The sequence below is a fragment of the Lytechinus variegatus genome, chromosome 5, assembly GCF_018143015.1.
Source record: "Lytechinus variegatus isolate NC3 chromosome 5, Lvar_3.0, whole genome shotgun sequence".
Taxonomy (NCBI): Eukaryota; Metazoa; Echinodermata; class Echinoidea; order Temnopleuroida; family Toxopneustidae; genus Lytechinus; species Lytechinus variegatus.
The window spans coordinates 6,793,168-6,815,498 of NC_054744.1; the positions used below are offsets into that span (position 1 = coordinate 6,793,168).

The 22,331-nt window shown below is 36.4% G+C and overlaps 1 protein-coding gene across 3 annotated transcripts in view; it reads left to right on the forward strand.

Moving 5' to 3' along the window:
* LOC121415161 (receptor expression-enhancing protein 5-like) overlaps nucleotides 1-20,874 on the forward strand; it is a 29,868-nt gene extending 8,994 nt beyond the window's left edge. For 2 of the 3 annotated variants that reach the window (XM_041608298.1, XM_041608300.1), the window contains exons 2-6: nucleotides 496-589; nucleotides 8,496-8,634; nucleotides 9,563-9,719; nucleotides 10,664-10,684; nucleotides 18,044-20,874. In XM_041608298.1, coding sequence (XP_041464232.1) covers nucleotides 496-589; nucleotides 8,496-8,634; nucleotides 9,563-9,719; nucleotides 10,664-10,684; nucleotides 18,044-18,135 — 503 coding nt within the window. In that variant the 3' untranslated portion in view covers nucleotides 18,136-20,874. The remainder of the gene's footprint in view (nucleotides 1-495; nucleotides 590-8,495; nucleotides 8,635-9,562; nucleotides 9,720-10,663; nucleotides 10,685-18,043) is intronic. The other variant, XM_041608299.1, reaches the window with a different exon arrangement.
* The last annotated feature ends 1,457 nt before the right edge of the window (nucleotides 20,875-22,331 follow it).

Here is a 22,331-nt window from a genome sequence, read left to right on the forward strand (position 1 = left end):
TCATTGAATGAGTGACAATATACAGGTTTGTTTACTTGTTGCAGTAACGATCCCAAAATGTGTGTATGAATGGAAGTGACAAAGTGCAGGATTTGGGTTAAGCCTCATACATGTATGTGCTAAATATTCATTTGTACCACTCTCACTTGTTCACATGGACCACTCTCACTTGTTCACATGGCGAATGTATTGTGGCTCTGAAGTACGGTCGATCACGACTTACAGTATTCGTAAAGTTCATGATTTTCATTGCTATGAAGTCGCGTGTGATCGACTGCACTTCAGAGCCACCATACGAATGTGTTGTAGCGGGCAATTTTGCCCATTTCCAATGTGAATACCGCATCAAATCAATGAATAGGCCTACATGAACATGAACACTATAAATGGAGAATGAATGTGTAGCTCCAGTTTGTATACATGTACATGTATCGGTGTCAAATGAGTACTGTATTAAAATGTATTTTGTATATATTTTTTTCTTCCAATTATCAGGTGTTGTTGCTCTGGTAGGCATCTGGCTTGTGGTTGGGTATGCAGCATCTTTTCTCACCAGCTTCTTGGGTTTCCTTTATCCAGCATATTGCAGGTAAACATACATTTATTCTTCTTAAAGGGAAAGTTCAACAAGGGTGACCAAACCTACGAGTGAAGCGAGCAAGCAAAAAATTTGGCATTTTAAATACAAAAATCGAAATTTGTAAAAGATTTTGACATACCGGTAATATATTCAGACAATCATTGTATTTCATCCTTTCTATTTTTTTCCTACTGTGCATATACAGTATGAGAAAGAAAATTGTTATGCAGGCATGACGCAGTATATTGCCAGTGTACTTAGGACAAGTTGAATTGACCATACAGAGATACATGTATGTCTATGACCCCGTTCGCACTACAGTCCAAAAGTGAGTTCAGTTGAAACCTGGTCTAGTGGAGACTAGTTTAAGGTGTTTGGGATTGCGCAAGAGCGGCCTTGGGAGCAATCTTCCAAACCAGTTTGGAAAACCACCTCACGATTTGGTTTTCAATACCGCTTTGGCTCATTAAACTAGTTTAACCCTTTGAACCCTGAATTATTTGGGGCGGTTGTGACATACACCCTGAATTATTTGCACATATATGACTTCTCGACTACATTCATACAATCCCCCATGATTCGAGACCCAACGGCACCTTCCCCCGCTAGTACCCGGACCGAGCCGGCTGAAGTTGTTTGGCTTCTCGTAGACCTAGTCTACAATCAGAAATATCAAATTTAGTGTCTGTTTTGGGCTCAAAATCACTGTTTTCACCAAAGTGAGATATACCAATTGCTTCCCCATAGTAAGCACGTGACTCGCCGCGTATTACTGCACCTACGACACGAGCATCACAAAAAAGTGGCATATTTTGGCCATTTTTTAAGCTAAATCCTTCCGAAATCATTGCCGACATTGACTGAAATTATCGACTAAATATTCCTACACGTACTAGAAAGATGATGTCATTTTAGAAGATCACCTGACATTTAGAATCCATGCTTTTGAAGTCACATGGCTGTAGGCCGATACCAGCCTATCGGGTATTTGCGTGTTTTCTGGCAGGCCGGTATTCCGGCCTATCGGGTTCAAAGGGTTAAGCCTAGGTTAGGATACAACCGTTCAGTGGGAAACAATCTTCACACATGTTTCCTGCACGTTTTATCCTCTATTATCCCCTATTTCGTGATTTTGAACACATTTATGTGATAATATCAAAACACGCTCTATGTATATACGCTTTATATACCAGTGTGTTTAAAGATCGCTTTACTTGAAGTACGTGTAGTTCTAAAAACCTTTTCAGGAGATGGTTAGAATGAGAACAGTAGCAAAGTGATCTTCTGAATTGATAAACTGGTTTTAGGGAAACCATTTCAAGAAAGTATATTATTACTAGGAGGTGCTGCACCAGCCCGAGTTTGCTCAATCTCGAGATTTTAGCCCGATCGGCCCTCTTCACGATTGATCTCGAGATTCAAAAAACCCTGTCTCTACCATCGCAAGAAGAGCGTTTCCTGCTCGAGCGAGACATCGATGCATTATGGTCTGACACAGTGATCCCGAGTGCTTCTGTACCTGCAAATTAGCGGGATAATTTGTAAAATAGCACGCTAATTTGCAAATAATCCCAAGTTGACTTGGGATTGCAATCTCAAGATTAATCCTACAAACTAGCGCGATAATTAATTTGCCGGATCAGAAATAGCGCGCTAATTTCAAAACTCAGGCTGGTGCAGATGGCCCTTCTGAGAATGGGCTCTATGGCTACTGACCAGGAGCTCATGTCTCCATGGATAGACGGTGGGCAATTACAATGCATGTCTGACTGTGATCGAGAGCAACAGAGTTCAGCATTATGGGTTATAAATCATCTTGAGGAGTTAATTATGGAGGCGTGACTGCTCACCTTGAGCCAATGTTCTAGCGATATCCTTCGCGAGTTCATACGAGAGCTGAGATGATGATGAATGGGGGTAGCACCTCGGCCATCTTGTACAGATTCGCTTGGCTGCACTTTGTTCATGATGACATCCTGGCTGAATGTCATTTCTCATGCAATTTGCTCCTACTGTTTGTCCAAGTACATCATGTATAAGTACATCTGTACAAAGATTGTATTGTCTTGCTTGGTTCTGATTAAACGTTTTGTATAATGTTGTACATATTTGCATAATGTATTCTTCTTGACATTATTTTTACCCCCCCCCCCCCGGAAATGATAGTGAATAAACTGAAATGAAAAGGATCAGGGGGTGTTTCACAAAGATTTAAGTATGACTTTAGTCGCACTGAAATGCTGACACGCACATGATATGCGGCGGGCAATCTGACTGAGTGTGCGTAGTGCGCGTCCCGTGCACATGATCAGACCAATGTGGTGATGTCTTCTATACTGTGTGCAACTGGTAATTAAAGTGCGACTCTAAGTCACACTTAAGTTATTGTGAAACACCCCCCAAATGTAGTTATTTCATAATGTAGATCATCTGTGCAGGTTAATGATTCTGTACATTTCTTTGTTTAAATGATGCAGTATCAGTCATTTTGATATTAAATAGCCTCATCTAATAAATGTCTGTCAGAAGAAAATAAACCCCTTTCAGCCCCGTAGCGAGGGTATTTAATCAGGGGGTTCGATTCCTTCTCTTTCTTGTCTGCAAAATTTGACGTCATCAGATAAAATTTTTCGGTGGTTTGATAAAAAAAACAAATTTTTTCCTTTCCCTATTTTTCCTTGCTTTGGAAAATTTAGATTTATCGTACAGGGCCGGGTATCGATCGAACTACCCCCCTCCTCCTCCCCTCTCCCCCCTCCCTCTACCCCCCTCCTCCCTCCCCTCTTCCCCCCACGATTGGCTAGCCATCGTATCACTATCATGAGAATACTTGTATAATGTATGTAGGCCTACATGTTTGTTCTGTGCTTATGATCTCATTTTATCAGTTTTGGTCAGGTAAAACGAGTACTCTAATACCAATAGTCTGTTTGCATTTTACATACAGGTCATACATGTAGATAACTGTTTTCCATGAAATTCATGATACCTCTTTCATGTAAATTAAAGGGAAATGAGGTCTATATCATAGGCCTAGGCCCTCATATCAAGCTCTCAAGGAAAGAAGGTTTAAGAGGCTGATCTTAAAGGGGAAGTTCACCCTGACAAAAAGTTTATTGTAAACATAGCAGGAAAAATAATAAAAAATATTGCCGAAGGTTTGAGAAAAATTCATCAAATAATTAAAAAGTTATGAGAATTTTAATTATTTGATTTGTGACGTCATATGCGAGCAGCATTCCTACATAGCGAATGGTAAAAAATCAATGAAATGTCATTTTCTCAGAAAATTGAAAATGGTTTTCACTGTAACTTTTGTATATCAATAGACAAATCATTTCACACCCGATCATGAAAAGAAAACAAAATTAAGTCATCAGGAACCATACAAAATTTGAAATTCATACATTTTATATTACATAACACATGGGGCAGCTGCTCGTTTATGACGTCACAAATCCAAAATTTTAAACTCTAATAACTTTCTTACTCTTTAACGGATTTTCCTCAAACCTTCACCAATATTTTTTACTATATTTTCTGCTATTTTTACAACAAAGTTTTCTTCAGGGTGAACTTCCCCTTTAAGATATTCCCCTCATTTCTTTTATTGTATTTGGATATGAATTGACAAGTATGTACATAAGATAACATTCCACAGAAATCATATGGTAGGAATGCATGTATGTATAAAAGCTTGTTTGAAAAGATCAAAGGGTTTTAAAGCAAGACATAATAATACATGTTGACCTTTTCCAAACTCACAGAAGAGTGTATGTCACAGTGGTTTTTTGCTATCCAAGAAAAAAATGTATTTATGGCTTTGGCTTTATACGATTTTGATAAGTCTTTTCGTCCTCAAAATTGAAAGAAGATTTTGAGTGTACTGTATGTGTAGCCTGTAGGTTCATGGTACAAGCTACATGAACATGTATGTTCATGTACATGTAGCTTGTACCATGGACCTACAAATGTACATGTACTAGGCTTGTACACAATATAAAGCCCGCTGGCCACATCGTGCTTTGAATCTGTGTGCAGCCGTGCAATACTACATGTAGGTGGACTGCATGTTTGCCACGCAATTGTGGTCAAATGGTAATTTGACTCAAGGTGACTTTGATATGATTAAAGTTATTTCCGGATATGATATCATGCGACTGGGATTTAGGATCCCTTTCTGTAGTTTGTTTGTGGTTTTATCTCACTATGTAAATACAGTATTATGTATATTGGTTTTAATTGTATTTAATAATGAAAATGTTTTTATAGTGTACAGGTACAGTACATATGATTTACATACATGTCTAGGATTTAGTCCATCTCTTTTATACTTTATGTAGTTTACAATGTAGTTGCAAAAGAGTACACAGAACAGTCCAATATTCGAAGTGTATATTTCTATGTATATTATCTGTACTCATTGTCTTTTTAGAAATGAATGAATTAACTGAACTGAATTGAAAAAAAAGTATGGTTTGAGAGTTAATTCAGGAAGGTTAAACCATTAAAACAAAATCCAATATATAAACAAGTTTATTAAAAATACAAACATGCAAAAAAAACCCTACTTAAAATGAATACAATGATATTCGTGTATAATTAGGCCTGTGTATAGTAGAATGAGAAATGAAAAGGAGGATGTAAAATAGAGCCAATAGTGGCCTTGTGAGTTAAAGTCTCCTAAAAATAATAAATGCTAATTTGGAGGCTACTTAGTATATACATATAGCTTAGGTTACAAAAGTAAAATGGATTATGATTGTCATTCTATACTAATCATATTGGCTTCTACAGTTTACTATTAGCCACTGAATTAATATTGTTGAACAAATATCAAAGAAAATATTTAATGGTGCAAAATGAAATTTGAAAGACAAAAATACTGAATGGGGACAGAATGAGTGGTAGTGTGATACAATGTAGGTTTTATTATGCACCAAAAGAAAATTTTCATTTTAATTCTGCATCCAGCCCTGGGGAGAAATTTCTTCAATAATTCAATATTGAGAGGTGCAAAGATCTTTAGAATTGCCCGTTTTTTTGTTTTGTTTGTTTGTTTTTTTTTTGAGAGAGAGAGGGGGGGTCTTGAAAAAGAAAGAGAGAGAGTGACAATTCTTCTGTCGATTATTTTTGTTTAATAAAGAAAAAGTACTTTTTTATTTGTCTTATTTATTGTCAGTTTTTGATAACGATAAAAAAAAATTTATGAGAGCTAATGTGTAATAGATCGATCATTGATCTACATGTATTCATGGGTGATTCAGCACTGAGCTCATTAAAGGTGTATATTTGAGCTGGTGGATTGCGTTGATTAGTAACGCTGGATACCTGAGGCAAGGTCATCTAGGCTCATCTATAAACATGTTGCTCCAACACTGTCACACTGACCTGGGAATAGATGATAGTGCAGTACATACATGTACACATGTATTAAAGCCTACACAGTACGATACTGTATGAGATCTGCTTTGGGCTAACTATGTAGGCCGACTTCTGTGTTCATACTCACATAATGCCGGATACATGTGTCAAAATTAACATTTTAAAATTCAGGGATGTTTTTCACTGGAAAGAAAGCTATGGAAATCATTTGACTCAACTACCATACGCTGGAAGATCTTCTATACATGTATGCAGGTCTACAATGTAGGCCCGTTTTGAAAGTCCATTTTTGATGCACGTGTACACGGCGTGTTTTTCGGTCGTGTACACGTTGTAAACACTGTGAGAGCGAGTTCTGTTTTCATGTCGACACGGACCCGCATCAATATGTCATAAAAAGGGGTCTATATAGCCTAAGTCACGGTTTTAAAGCTTACCTGAGAAGTTTGAAGTATCAATCCACAAAAATTGGTGCAAATTAAAAGTTTACTCGGCTTAGCAGCGCATTAAATTAATAAAGAATGCAAAAGAAAATCAGTGCAGGGCCCTAGCTAGCGCCGACGCTCGTTGAATGCGCATTTTGTATACTGTACCGTACATGCATGCACAGATCGCTGCAGAATAAGTGTAACTGAAGTTATCGATTAATTTTCATTATTATGTTGCCAATTTGAAGAGCGTTTGTTTGTAGGCTTGTGTGTGAGCGTATAACACGTAAGTTGTAGCGATGATCGCTATCGCAATTGGTGATTCTCAAATTGACTCTGAGTGTGATTGAGCAACGCTTTTGAGCTTTTGAGACCGGAGCAGACCCATTTCGTGGTACAAAAACGTGAGTCTCCAGAAACAATGTGGATTAAATTGGCGATTTTGGAAGTGAACTCACTCTGGATTAATTGAAATATGTTGACATATTAGTAATTAAAACATGTGCAGTGTCTGAGAACTAAGATTTAATGTGAGGCTGTGAGCTTGTTTATGCAGAACAGCAGATGCTACCGTGTACACGGTGATGGAATTTAGTACACGTGCACTGACTTGACCGTGCGTGTACACGTGTACACGTGTACCCGAAACGGGCCTACTACAATGTATGTCATCTCTAGCTGTAATTCACAAGTGATACTGTACCACATGTAGTATCATAAAATGAGACATAATCACAGATATCATGTACATGTACATCAGTACTCGTAGGTCTATATTAGTATAGTCAAGGTAAAATGCAGTGTGCGCAGACTGGGTGTGTATTCAGACTGTCTGGGTCTCTGTGAATGCTTGAATGATCTTTTATTGATTCTAGGTCTTTGTAGTTTGTTCTGGGAAGGCTGGATTATGTAAATAGGCAGGTCTGTTTAGAGGTCATCCTTATTGGTGCCATATAAAGGATTATATAATAATTGGTCAACTTCATCTTATCAAATAAGTTTTTAACAAATACAACATCTTCGCTGCATATTGATTTTGCCCTCCCACGTAAGTCCCGTTCTCATCTAATTTTCTGAATCTAGTTTTTGCATAAAACTGGTTCATTCAAAACCTGTTTGGAAGATTTCTTTGCTAGCATTTACATTTGATCGCCCGAAAGTGGTTTTGGGGACCACTTCTCAGAAAGTGATCTTGTTGCTATGGAAACGCTCTCGGCGTTCATTGGAAGTTTAAAAATGCAGCGTAGGCATTCGACACACGCTGTTGTGAGTAGCCCGCCCAAGATAGCTTCCATGAGAACGTTTGTGTCCTCACCTATGCTTTTTAACTACATGTAATTAAAGGTATTGTTTAACTTTGTGAGCAGCCAATTCAAAAAATTCTCAAACCAAGATGAAACATAAACCCTGAAAACAACCATTATTGAGAATGAAAAGCTAAAACTACAAGGCAAACCCCGATTTTGTAAATAGGCGTCTTATAGACGCCTAAATAGTACACATAAGTGTATGGGATGAAATTAAGATGGTGTTTCCAGTCACTTTAAATTTCAATTTTTGAAGCACTAAATAATTATTTTCGAAAGCCATTTTTTCTGGGCTTTATTTTTGTAACATATACTGGACAGTGGACACAGGTGACAAGTGTGACCTTCTAGCTCAGACTTTTTTTAAAGTCAAACCGATGTTAACCAATCACTTTAAGGGAGGCAAAGTGGTCTTATGAATCAAATCGGGAGGTGGTTTTTTGAACCGATTTGCAAGATCGCTTCCAAGACTGCATCGAGTGTTTCCATATCCAATTACACGTTTGATTGGTTTCCACCAAAACTAGTTGTGATGAAAACTGGGTCTAAGTCACTTCATCGCCTATAATTGCTACCAGAAACATTTCTTTAAAAAAGAAATTAATTTCACCCAAGTCCAGCAGATCTATGTGATCCCAAGAGATTCATAGGCAGGTCATCTGTTTCAAAATATCTCTTCCTACATTACTAATTATTTTCTCTGACATATTTTATGAAAAAAAAACCATAAAAATGAATAAATGTTTTTTCTATGTTATGATTTCCTTTCTGACATCTTGGTTTTCTCCTGTGCAGTGTGAAGGCCATTGAGAGTACGCAGAAAGACGACGATACACAATGGTTGACCTACTGGGTGGTATACAGTGCATTCAGCCTGGTCGAATTCTTCTCAGACATCTTCCTCTCGTGGTTCCCCTTCTACTATCTGGCAAAGGTAATAAACTTCAAAATATGAAACATACTTTTTTAGAGGGTGTTGCATGAAATATATTTGCAATGGACAGATCAATTTTTAACTAAAGCAAATCAATATATGTTGATCTGTTTTTGCTAAAAGCAAATCAATATCTGTTGATGTATGAAGCAGACCCTCTATCAGTTGCAAATTTGTAATGAAAGTCATGACTTCCAATTGATTTTAGGAGAAATGGCTTGTGATCAATTACAAGTTTCTTGCAATCAAATGTAAGTCTCTTGCAACACCCCATGAGAGTTATGGTATTGAACTTGTCTAGATCAATGGTGGGAAAAACATTATCTCCACAATACACACATATTGGTGCAAGCAAGAAATGTGTTTTGGTGTCTATTTCAGATGTCCTCACGAAACAACATTTTCTCATTTTATACGAGGATCCTGTGACACAATGCCTAGTGATTAATCCTCAGCTGATTTTTTTACAATTGATCATACACACAAAACCATAGAAATCACTCTTGTGATCAATTGCTAAAGCTTAATATGATATGCAATCCCTCGAGGACAAATCCCCTTGATATGTTCTGGTTTTGGAATTTCCTGGGAGCACATGCTACCTGGAGGTCTCCCCAAGGGGTAGTCTCCCCAAGGACACCTTTCCCAAATGATTGTTCGTCCGTCCCTGAGGGAGTTACTGCTGAGGAGAAATTACCGATTCCGGTGCTCAATGCTTTTTTTAGCAATTACTTCCTGCCGGTACCGGGTACCCATTGGCCTCACCTGGGTTGAGTGCAGCACCTAGTGGGTCAATGTCGTGCTGAAGGAAATTGCACCAGGGCAAGGATTTGAACCCCCAAGTCACCCATGTTCTTATTAATGCACATGGTGTTTTGCATATCTGATGATTTACTAAATTCTCCTATTCATTCATTCACCCACCTAGATGGCCTTCCTTGGATGGTGTATGGCTCCAATCTCAAGCAACGGCTCTCAGTTCCTGTACCACCGCTTCATCAAACCTTTCATCCTGAAGCACCAGGCTGAGATCGAGGATTCGCTTGACAAGGTTACAGATATCGCCAGCTCCACGTTGAGTGAAGGTAAGGCATGGCCCCTGTCTCACAAAGAGTTCAGATTGATCCCATCAACCACAACTACGGAAAGCAAGCAACGTCAACATCTAAAAACGCTTTTTTTATTCATAATATCTTCTAGATACAATGTGTATTCATACATTAATGGTTTACTTGAAATTCCGTGCAGCTCCTCTTTGTTTACAATGAACATTGTTCCAATTTCCTTTCGGAAAAATTATGACATTGATGGATTTCCAGACAGTGGAGGTCGATCGGATCAATCGCATCTCTTTATAAGACTGGAGGGACCCTGTTGTTTAAATGCCATTTCACTGCCTTGCTTTAGCTACAGTATCCAAACAAGTAATCGAACAGATAGGTCCTAACAAAAAAGTTGTAGCTTAGATTATTAATTTGTATTAACATACTGTAATCAATGTGCTGCACGGATAAGGATTAAAAAAAAGTTTTGCTTCCAGAAATTGTAAGAAATTACCCGTTTAAATGTGAATCCAAGAGTGGCCCCATTTGACCTTTTATGAAAGTTTTATAGGATTCAGGATTACATGAATTTGCCCTCTGTGGAACCCGTTCATTGCAGGCAAGTTATGAAATTTGAAAATAAAAGGTGGATGACAAAATCAAAATTAGCATATGTGCCGTTTATACATTGGGAATTTTTTTTTTACTCCTCACTTTTTCAAGCAAAAGTTAAATTGTCTGTACACACATGTAGAGGAAGAATCTCACTCTAATGCAATGGGAATAGATTTTTTCAGAAAAACAATGTTTGTTTTGCAAAGTATGTTAATTAAGAAAGCAGCTTTGAGGCTTATTTCCTGTTTGCTTCACTGTACAACCCATTTGCATGCATGGGTGCATGCACGAGTACTACCAAGTTTCATCCTGATTATGTATATGAATCCTAATGATAATAATGTTATGCTGTATTGTGTGACTTCCCCCAGCATTCAAGGGTTTGAGCGAAGGTAGGCAAATGATAGAACCTTCAAAACTGCACTGATGAATGGCAGAATGGGTTATGATGATATGGTTTTCTGCACAGATCTACGTGAGATTATAAACCATGCATGTTCCTTCTGATCATTCGACATGGGACTGTATGGCATTGCTCATTGGAGATTATGCAAGATTACATTGCATTTTCGAAAGCCCTCGATCCAGTAGTTTGCACCTTTATCAATTAATCAAGCACTCGTTTGCATTTTTTCTGTGAATGATTCATGCATGCAGGGAGTGAACAAATAGATCCATCAAGGCCTACTCTGAACATGCAGCATGTAAAATGTAAATTATGTCGATGTATGTAGCCGCACTTTGAAATTTGATGCAGTGAAATCTAAAAAAATGCTGGTAGGCTGAAACTACTTTTGAGGTACTTTGTCCGTCTGACATGCTTTGAAATAATAGTTATCGAAGGCCACAGCATTTCTGTGGTTGATTTGGAGTTTTAAGCAGAAGCTTAAAAAAAAATGGGCGTAAAAGTTAAACATAATGGTTATGTAATTGAAGTGTAACATGTAAAAAAAAAAGAAAACAAATAGTGATGTGAAAAGAGGTATTTGACACATTAATTAAAATTTTAATAAATTATTGTCGGTTATCCTAAGTACACAGAATGATTACCTGCATGGCATTCGACAATGTCATTTTGAGAAGAATGCAAAATCGTCCATTGCACATTAATGTGTTTAGAATGAATGACCGAGGGAGGGTACTTGGTACCCTACATGTACATTATTTGCTCCACCCTTTCCCCTATTTTTAAAGCCCTGACAGACATGTACATCTTGGCCATTATTGATTAATGAAAATAATTTCATACAAGGATTAGTGAAGGGGATTGTGGAGCTCTGTTCGGGTACTTCATCAAAAATTGTAGTTCTCCCTGAAAATATGATCAGAGATACAGGAACCACCAACAAAATTGCAATTTATTGAAATCTTATACAACTTTAAATTGAATTGTTCTACATGTACATGTACATTTAAAATAAAAAATGACTTTGGCTTTAAATGACGGTGATAGTTGATTTTTTTTTTCCATTTTAAAAGCTGCTTCAGCCACAGGATGAAAATAACCATAATACACCTTGAGTGCATAATTAGATTATATGGGGAATATTTGCCAATAATGATAAGTGAAATTATGGTTTACATACACCAGTACAACTTGTAAATCATGTCAAAATGTATATATTTTTGATTGGATTATGCTTAGAACATTAAGTTCATTCCAAGTCTGTCAACTATCCTCATTCTATCAAACTATGATTGGTTATTAAGCTAAAAGTTGTTGTACATGCAATTTACTACCACGCAACATGTCAAATGAAAGCAAAAATTCTGTTTCCTTTATAGCTTGAAGAATATTGATAGAAAAATATATTAGTTCTGAAAGTTGCATGGCAGTATAGAATAGGGGTTCTGAAAAGGATTTGGGATTTTTCAGTTAAAAGGTCTATTATTAAAACAAACTGTTGGTCTTGATGTCCCCTGGACCAGTATATTTCGCATGAGGATGAAAAAATATGCCACGTGCTTGGCTTTATCTAGTGCACATTTAAAATGACAATGTCGTTTTCGTGTACGCAGTAAATGGGTGTACTGTACACCGTAATAGATCAGAGAGGATTTTATATCAAAGCTACATGAACTGTAGTCAAATGAGGCAAAGTCCAAAGTGATTTTGGAGACGAAGTGTTTGCACTAATGTGGGTGGAGGGTGTGGAATTATTCAATTCGAGAACAGGTCTAGAATCAGGCATGCAGTATTAAAGGTGCATTGCTTATCTCTTTTACACATCAGGGGGGTGTTTCACAAATCAAGTATGACTTTATATACTTTAAAGGACAAGTCCACTCTATCACAAAAAAACTGATTCAAATAGAAAGAGAAAAATCAAACATGCATAACACTGAATATTTCATCGAAATCGGATGTAAAATAAGAAAGTTACATTTTAAAGTTTCGCTTTATAATGTCTCAAAACAGTTATGTGCACATCCTGTTCAGTATGCAAATGAGGGACTTTATAATATCACCCATTCACTATTTCTTTAGTATTTTATTATGAAATATTTTGATTTTCCCGTCATTGTCATGTGAAACAGTTTCATTCCTCCCTGAACACGTGGAATTCCAGTATTTCAACATTTTGCGGTTCAAGCAAGGGGGTCCTAATTGTCGAATTCATAAAAATTGAAATATTGTGTAATTCAAACAACAAAAAACAAAAGAAATAGTGATTGAGTGACATCATCAACTCTCTCATTTTACATATCACTGAATTGAGCATAGAACTGTTTTTTGTCTCACCTGCGAAGCAAAGTGAGACTATAGGCGCCGCTTTTCCGACGGCGGCGGCGGCGGCGTCAACATCAAATCTTAACCTGAGGTTAAGTTTTTGAAATGATATCATAACTTAGAAAGTATATGGACCTAGTTCATGAAACTTGGCCATAAGGTTAATCAAGTATTACTGAACATCCTATTAGAGTTTCATGTCACATGACCAAGGTCAAAGGTCATTTAGGGGCAATGAACTTAGACCAGTGATTCTCAAATGGTGGCGCGCGCGCCACTTGTGGCGCACCGAGCCTTGCGGAGTGGCGCTTGGGAGTTGGTATAAAAAAAAGTAAAAATAAGGAAAAATTGGGGAAATAAAAATGTATCTACCAGTAACCTGGAAATAAGGATTTGGTGATCAAAAACAAAAACTCTTTACTTGACACTTAATTGCTAATTGATTTCCTCAAATTTTGTCCAATTTAGCACTCGATAACCCCTATTATGGAGGATCGATGGTGTTCTCCTTTTTATTTATTCTTACAAAGTTTATGTACAAGTTTTGGTTAAGAGTTAAACATCAAATAATGTGATATTTAAAGAACATCCTGATCATAATAGATTATGAATTTGGGACATAACAAGCAGAAACCTTGTTTCCGGAGCCGATTGAAATCCGAAGTTGTAAAAGTGAAATATATGTATGCTCAGATGTATTGCTTGCCGTGATTGTCTGCATGCACTCTTGCTAAAGACGAACTGAATGAATAATACTGCACGTGAGTTGTAGAGAAAGATGGGCAGTTTGGGGCGCTAGGGCAGTGTAACGCCTAATTTTCAGCCCTTGCAAAATCGGGGAACGTAACTTTAGCCACTGGGGTACAGATGGGGGCCCCCATGTGTTTCACGGCCAAGAAAAAAAAAGGAGAAAGGGAAAGAAAAAGAAAGGGAACGAGTGGAATTATCTTAATATTATGTCAAAATATATATTTTTGTATTGAAAAGTTCAATATTTTTACTTCAGCTGCCATATCTAGCCCTCTTGATTTTTTTTACCCATTACGCCACTTGCTTCAGCCAATAGATCTGGTGCAGAACAGTCTGAACTAGTGGTATCATTGGTATGTTCTGAACAAGTCACTTTTAATATTAATATTGTGTAGTTTGTTGGCATTTGTATTTTTCTGTTGATATTAATTGCAGCACCTCTGCATGGGCAATTTAAAAGGCCTCATATTCCAAAACTTCTGGGGGCTCTGCCCCCTCGACCCCCATCAGGGGCCTCTGGACCCCCTCCGCTGATATTGCGTAATGGATAGTGGAGCATTACCGATTCTCAACAAGAAATGTGGCGCTTCCAAAAAAGTAATTGAGAATGGCTGACTTAGACCATGTTGGAGGAATCAACATCGAAATCTTAACCTGTGGTTAAGTTTTTGAAATGTCATCATAACTTAGAAAATATATGGACCTAGTTCATGAAACTTGGACATAAGGTTAATCAAGTATCACTGAACATCCTGCATGAGTTTCACGTCACATGACCAAGGTCAAAGGTCATTTAGGGTCAATGAACTTTGGCCGAATTGGGGATATCTGTTGAATTCCCATCATAACTTTGAAAGTTTATGGATCTGATTCATGAAACTTGGACATAATAGTAATCAAGCATCACTGAAAATTTTGTGCAAGTTTCAGGTCTCATGATTAAGGTCAAAGGTCATTAGGGTCAATGAACTTTGGCCGAATCGGGGGTATCTGTTGAATTACCATCATAACTTTGGAAGTTTATTGGGCTAGTTCATTAAACTTGGACATTAGAGTAATCAAGTATCACTGAACATCCTGTGCACGTTTCAGGTCACATGACCAAGGTCAAAGGTCAATGAACTTTGGCCGAATTGGGTGTATCTGTTGAATTACCATCATAACTTTGAAAGTTTATGGATCTGATTCATGAAACTTGTACATAAGAGTAATCAAGTATCACTGAATATCCTGTTTGAGTTTCAGGTCACATGATCATGGTCAAAGGTCATGTAAGGTCAATGAACTTTGGCCATGTTGGGGTTTTTTGGTGAATAACCATCATATCTCTGTAAGTTTATTGGTCTAGTTCATAAAAAGTGGACATAAGAGTAACCATGTATCACTGAACATCTTGTGCGAGTTAGAGTAGTATTCAAAGTCAGCACTGCTGCTATATTGAACCGCGTGATGCAGGTGAGACGGCCAGAGGCATTCCACTTGTGTGAAAATAAGCGAAACTTTAAAATGTCATAAAAAATAATTTACATCCATTTTTGATGAAGTTTTCAGCGTTATTCATGTTTGATTTTTCTCTATTTATTTAAATCAACTTTTTTCTGGGGTGGACTTGACCTTTAATAGAGTCGCACTTACAAGCCTAGATGCATGCATTATAAAAGGCATGACTGCATTGGTAAGAACATGCCAAGAGGCCGCGCTCTTCTGCATATTGACCAATAAGGTTGCGCAGTTCATGTCGTGTACACGACAGCATTTAAGTCATACTAGACCTCCAGGTTACTGTAAAAGGCATTTTGAAATTCATTTTGTTAGAAATACCATTGAGCCTTCCTCATTCATTCTTATGTCAAAATTTATGATCTACATGTAGAATCAATCTTGATTGTAATTTTTTTTTTTAAAGTGCATTAATTTTACATTTCTTAGAAAATAAGGTTTCTCGTTAACTTTACAGGCTACATGTACTGTACATTTAATTATACAGTACTTATCACTCAAACATCAGTCATTATGTGATGCCCAAAAATCTTGGGCAAAAATGGTATTTCATGTTCAGGATATTTTCATTGCATTTCTGTTCATTCAACATGTAGATATCCTTTTGTACTGTAGCATTTTACTAAAGCATACTTGAGCTGTATAAATTTCCCCTAACCCTACATTTGTACATTTTTTTTGTTTTGTCTGCCACAAATTTTGTTTGACATTTCGTTTGGGTCCTCTCAAAATCTTCTTTGGTGTGCCAGGCTACCAGCACAATTCTTTTTGCTCCATGAAAGTCGAGAATAAAGTATACATGTATGTACATCACTACATGTACAAAGTTTTGCACTTTTTATTTGTGTATTACATGTAATTTCAAATCACAATCTTTTCTTTGAAAATTCATAATACTGCATCTAAATACATAAATCTACATTACATTGTACATTGTACAAAAAGTGACAGGCATCAAAGTTTCTTTCAAGTATAAAAAAAATCCATGCTCTAATAATTTTCATTCATTGATCTTCAATAATTTAATGATTTTGAAGAGTCATCACTTTGGATTTTAATACCCAGCTGTTGACCTCAGTATCAATAGGCCTACAGTCTTAAATTAACTTCCACCCACATACATGTAGGTGTGTACATTGTAGAGTATGTAGTTTGCATGGTCATGACATTTGATTGGTGGCTTTAAATTGAACAAATCTTCTATTAAAAGATAATAATAGGATTATCATTCAAGAATCAGGGATTAAAGAACTTAGTATGAATTGATTTTTCTTGACCTTTAAAAGGGTGTGATTGACCCTGATAACCATGAAGTTTTTAAGCAGAGTTGATATTGTACGATTAAATTCATTTAAAATCGTGAAGGCTGACAACTTTAAGGTTTCTTAATGCCCTAGCTGTTAAAACTGTATTCCAATAGCAGATTCCCAGAAAAGTGCAGCCTATGGATGAATTAATGTAGGCCCATACATGTAATAGCCAAAAGACCTTTTTTTTAGTTTCATGCCATGATATTGTACTTTTACCCCCCCCCCTTTTTTCACTCGGAAAGGAGGGGCCATTTCAAACCTTGATTTTATACATGTACTTCACCCCCCCCCACCACCACCCTTTTTTCACTCAAAAAGGGGTGGGGAGCATTGTGCAACAATTTTTTTCATACCAAGGTGATTTTATTGAGTTTATGAATCTCTATGATCAATTTGATATTGACAGCACTTTTCAGGATACATGCAATACTCAATTATAGAACTGGATATTCTAATTTTATTCATGGCGTCTGAAAACACAAGTCATTGACATTAAATACACCTCGCTGTAATATATTCATGAACTTTTTTTTTCCTGGTGAGCCATTGCTTTGATCTCGAGATGCTTTTGTAAATGTCAACATTTGCAGATCTTGCATAATATGCAAGTTTCCATGCAAAAGCTATGTCATTGTGCACTGGCAGTCTGGCATGCAACAAACGTGGGAGCCTGATTTCTGTTTAAGGGGTGAACTCTCACAATAAATATTAATATTTTCACCTTCATAACTTTTTCCTTTTTTGTATAAAACAATTGCCCTTCAATGGAGGGACCGGGGGTGATCAAGGAAGCAATTCTTTCGTTTTGATTTAAATTCAGTATAATCTGTTTTTTAGATAAGAAACAGGAACTGAAACAATTAAAGGTGTTTGATATAAGCCTATCTTATTCCAACAAGTTGTTTACTAGTATATGAAATAGAGAACACTCATACATGTATGGGGCACAATGGTAGAATTTCATCAAAATAAGAAATTTCAAAGTCTTACTTATTTTCATAAAATGGCCATATGCACAACATAAAGCAGAATGCAACAAGGGAACCAATGTGATGCCATATCACTACTGAATATTTACCATATTGGAAATATATCCTCCCATGAAATACATTACAGCAAGGTTTGATACCACCTTGAACATGTTTTATACGAGACATTCCCATAAAATTCTACAAAAATGAAATATTTCATAATTATAGTATACAAAAGAAATTGTTGGTATGTGACATCATTTACACTCTGATTTGTACGTTACTCATGCTGCAACTTAAACCATTTAACTTGTAGTGCGATTAGCAATGTTCAGGCGGGATATTCTCCCGATTAATATTGGAATTCTGATTTTTGAATAATTTTTTTCCAGATTGTATATATTTCATTGTAATTCATTTTTGTTTTGTCATTACTTGCACCCATACTTATATGTATTTCCCTTTTTTATTTTCTTCATGTAATTACAGCTCAGAAGATGGCTCAGGATGCTGCTGCTGAGGCTGCAGCCGAGCAGGTCAAGAAGGCTATGGAGCAGCAGAACGCCGACAAGACCGATTAAACACCCTCCTACGCCAGCACCCTACACAAGTGTCATTTTAGTACACAAGCCAGTTAGCCTGAACACCACACTATTGCACCAAGCCATCTCATGTACATGCCGTGACTGAATATCTCCATAAACTGCTTTTTAATAACACTCGACATAAGTCATTAAGTAGTACACCAAAATGGCCTTACATGTACACCATACTTTAGCACCCAAAAACATATTTTAGCACCCAACACTACATGCGTACATGTGTAACACACTGTACAATAAAAAAAGAGAGAGCTAGATATTATGAATGTAGATCTATAGCATTTTTCATTCAGTGTATGAGGAAACCAGCAAAGTTAAACACTCTTTGTCTCAGTGCATAAATTCTAAGTCATGACTATGTACTACAAAGGCAGATGTTTCAGTGCTTAATATAGCAGTATGTAATTAGTCAGATATTGTATATAGCACGTTCTATCACTGTATATTTTCATGGTCTTCGTAATTGAGTGCAAATGTGTTATTGATTTTTGCGACCCTGTGCAGCGACCAAATTATTGACCGAGATATAAACAGTAAAAAAGCACCAGCCACACCTAAACTTATTCTGATAGATTTGTTTTGTTAAAACTTCAGCGTATAATGGGTGATTTCATATGTTCAGTGTCAAAGCTGGTGTTTGGACACTTAACACCAAACTTGAAATGAGGTTGGTGTTATAGATTGACATGTGGTGTTAAGCTAGTAATAATGTGATTGGTATCATATTTGTAAACCCATATTCAGTGTTTAAGCTAGGTAACGCTCTCTGACCACAGCACTTAACACCTAACTCCGACACTGCACTTTGAAATCACCCGGTGCACAGACAGAAAAGCACGCATTTAACATAAAAGAAGAATCCAAGTACACCTTGACACACTAAGTGTTTTCTTGGTTATTACACCAATGGTTGATACACGCAGAGTGCAATCGTCATATTAGCTGGTATGTGAAATGGTTTTTTCCGAGTTCTGTGATCCTTAGCAAGTTCTTGATGTATTCAATATGCAGTGGTTGACAGATGTCTGTTGCAAACATCATTTTGCAGTGAGCCCGGTCGGTCGTATTATCGATATCAATGCATGATCTGTTTTGTCTAGGTGTGAGTGTGTGTGCTATGAGTAGATTTGGGATTCAAGCCTTGCTTGGTGTGAGTTAATTTATACGGCATAAACATTTCATGAATGGATCGTGCAAGGAAACGGATATTCTTCCTTATATAAAACCATGTTAAAAATACACTTCCTTGTAACAATTAAGTTTCAACAATTCCACTTCTGAATCATAAGTAACTCCACACTTGATACGTATTGAGTGATTACGTTATCTCATATGGATCAATTTTCATTCATTGTTAGATAATTTGCCAGATATAGATTTCGAAGATCTTACAGTCAAGACAATTATCATGCATAATGTAAATGTATGTAAATAATTTTTGAATACTTCAAAAGTAGATTGTGAATGAGGAAGAAAAACTCTAAAAACATACAAAAAAAAAGATGTATACTACGAAGACACGGCACTTAGTGCATATGCATAATGATTTAGTTGCATTGTATTTCCTTTTCCTTTGTAAATTAATATCTTGAAGATGATTTCTCTTTTTTTTCTTCAGATCTTTTTATAAAAAGAATCTTATTTCTCTTTCTAGCTCATTACTTGTCTCGTTCAGTGTTTTCTATTAATTGACTGATTTATATTGATGTACAAATTCTGTCACATGGTTTGTTATTGGCAACTTGCAGTTTAGTGTGGTATATATTAAGCTATATGATAAATTGTAGCGATAATGTGATACATTTGTGTATAATATCATGCTTTGTATACTGGGACAAAATGCCAAGGATGATAACGACACATAGACCCGATCCGATTATTATAATATTTTGCATGTAGTTTAGGACTTACAAAGACTGTATATTTGTAGACATTCCAGTATCAGAGTACCGTAGCTTGATCCTTGCTTCATTTGAACCAGAGGGGCATTAGTCCAATGCAATACACGTAGTACAGACTAATGCCCTTCTAGCTCTTACCAGGCAATATCGCTAAATAACAAGTAATAGCATCCTATCACTTTGTTACATTAGAATTAGAGTTATGCACAACAAACTAAAAGGGGGGATGGGATATGACGGATTAAATATCAGAAATAATGTCACTGCAAGATTTACATAGTTAGCATTAGACGCGTGTAGGTATTCTTGATATATTTGTATAGTTTGTGTTGATCTTCATGTATTCTTACAGAATAATCATTTGCAAAATTATTCTGTATGTTTACAAGTTCTTGAGGGTGTGTCGAAGCAGATAGAGGTTTCAGTCGTTGGTAAGCATTATTCAATTATAGGTACATGGATGGAAATTGTGAACAGAATCATGTATCCGAACAGGCGTTAGAAGAAGGTTCAAAGCGTAATTATCCTGATTAATCCACTTTAACTTATTTCATTCAAATTGGATCAAAAGTATTCTCGTAATTTTGAGAATTTCTTGTTGTATTTTAAGTTTGATTATTGGTTAGATAACTATTTTATGGCATCGGCAAGAAATAAAAATCGACCTTGTAGGAATTTCTCTAACAGGTGTGAATATGACAATGTTTGTTTCTTTATCTTCTCATGATCGTTACTGTAGGAAATTAATTGAAATTTGGAGGAAAAAACTATATAAAAAAAATTGGTATGGAGTAATTAAAAGTATTTGGTGGAAAATTATATTTTTTGTGTGGATTGAGTTTGTAATGTAGTTTATTACCTCTTGGTGTAAGATCCAGATCATATATTGTGATGAAACATATGAGGTCTTTCTAGTTTGGTCAAACTTCTATTTGGTCCAATGGATACAATCACCACTTGGTCTAAAATCCACTTTGAAGCCTATGAGGTCTTTCTAGTTTGGTCTAACTTCCATTTGGTCCAATGTGTACAATCACCACTTGGTCTAAAATCCACTTTGAAGCCTATGAAGTCTTTCAGTCTTTCTAGTTTGGTCTAACTTCCATTTGGTCTCAGTGGGTACAATTACCACTTGGTCTAAAAGCTGCTTAGAGGCTGCCTGTTTTACAGGGGAAGTTCACCTTGTTTATAAGTTAGCTTAATGAAATAAAAGCTGAAAGAATAGATAAAAACAAAAATATTGGTGAATGTTTGATCAAATCCATCAAAAATATTATTAAAAACAGAGCTATGCATTTTAAAAGTTTTAATTTAATAAAAATTTAAATATTGTTTTTATGCAATATTCTCCATTTGAAAATAAATTTATCGAATTTATATTACATTTTGTAATGGGGGAGCTGCTGGCATAGGGCATCAAAAAATAAAATTTATAACTCTTACCATTTGATGGATTTTCATCTAACCATCACCTATATTTTTCTGTTTTTTATTGAATACAACTGGGTGATCTTCAGTGATCGAAATGTCTAATAGCCACTTTCGTCTGCTTGGTTGTCCACTATCATTTGGTGATCATTCAGACTATGACCGGTTTATCTTCAAATAGATCAATTCAAAGTACACACAGTGTAATTGTAATTCTGATACCATGGTACCACTGGCTTCTGTAATGATAATAACAATATGCATTTATATATCGCCATCTATCTAGAAGTATTCTATTCCGAGGCACAATGTTATTATTCCCATTCACCTCACCTGGGTTGAGTGCAGCACAATGTGGATAAATATCTTGCTGAAGGAAATTACACCATGGCTGGAATTCGAACCCACAACCCTCTATTTCAAAGTCAGAAGACTAATCCGCTGGGCCACAACGCTCCACAATTATAATTATATAAAATGTGACAAGCCACCTCAAAGCCAACAAACAATAAGTCACCAGGGAAGGCTTTTTGTAAATAGCAAAAAATAGCACATTGGACTTCAAAAAGAACAAATTAGAAAATTAGCTTATCTGAAAAACAATTTTTCTTCATACCGTACTGTCAAAATTTGAATTGTGAAGTTCAATAAAAGACGAGGTACCAACGTTTTCTTGACAACATTTTTTTCCTGGACCGCTTGGAATTTTCACTGAGATGGCAAAGTGTGCACATCTCATGCTTGAGTAAGCCCTCAATTTCACACCTTGCCTTCTCCTTTGTTGTTAATCAGTGTTGACATGTCATATATCTTGGAATTTAAAATGTATTCTTTCAACTCCAATAA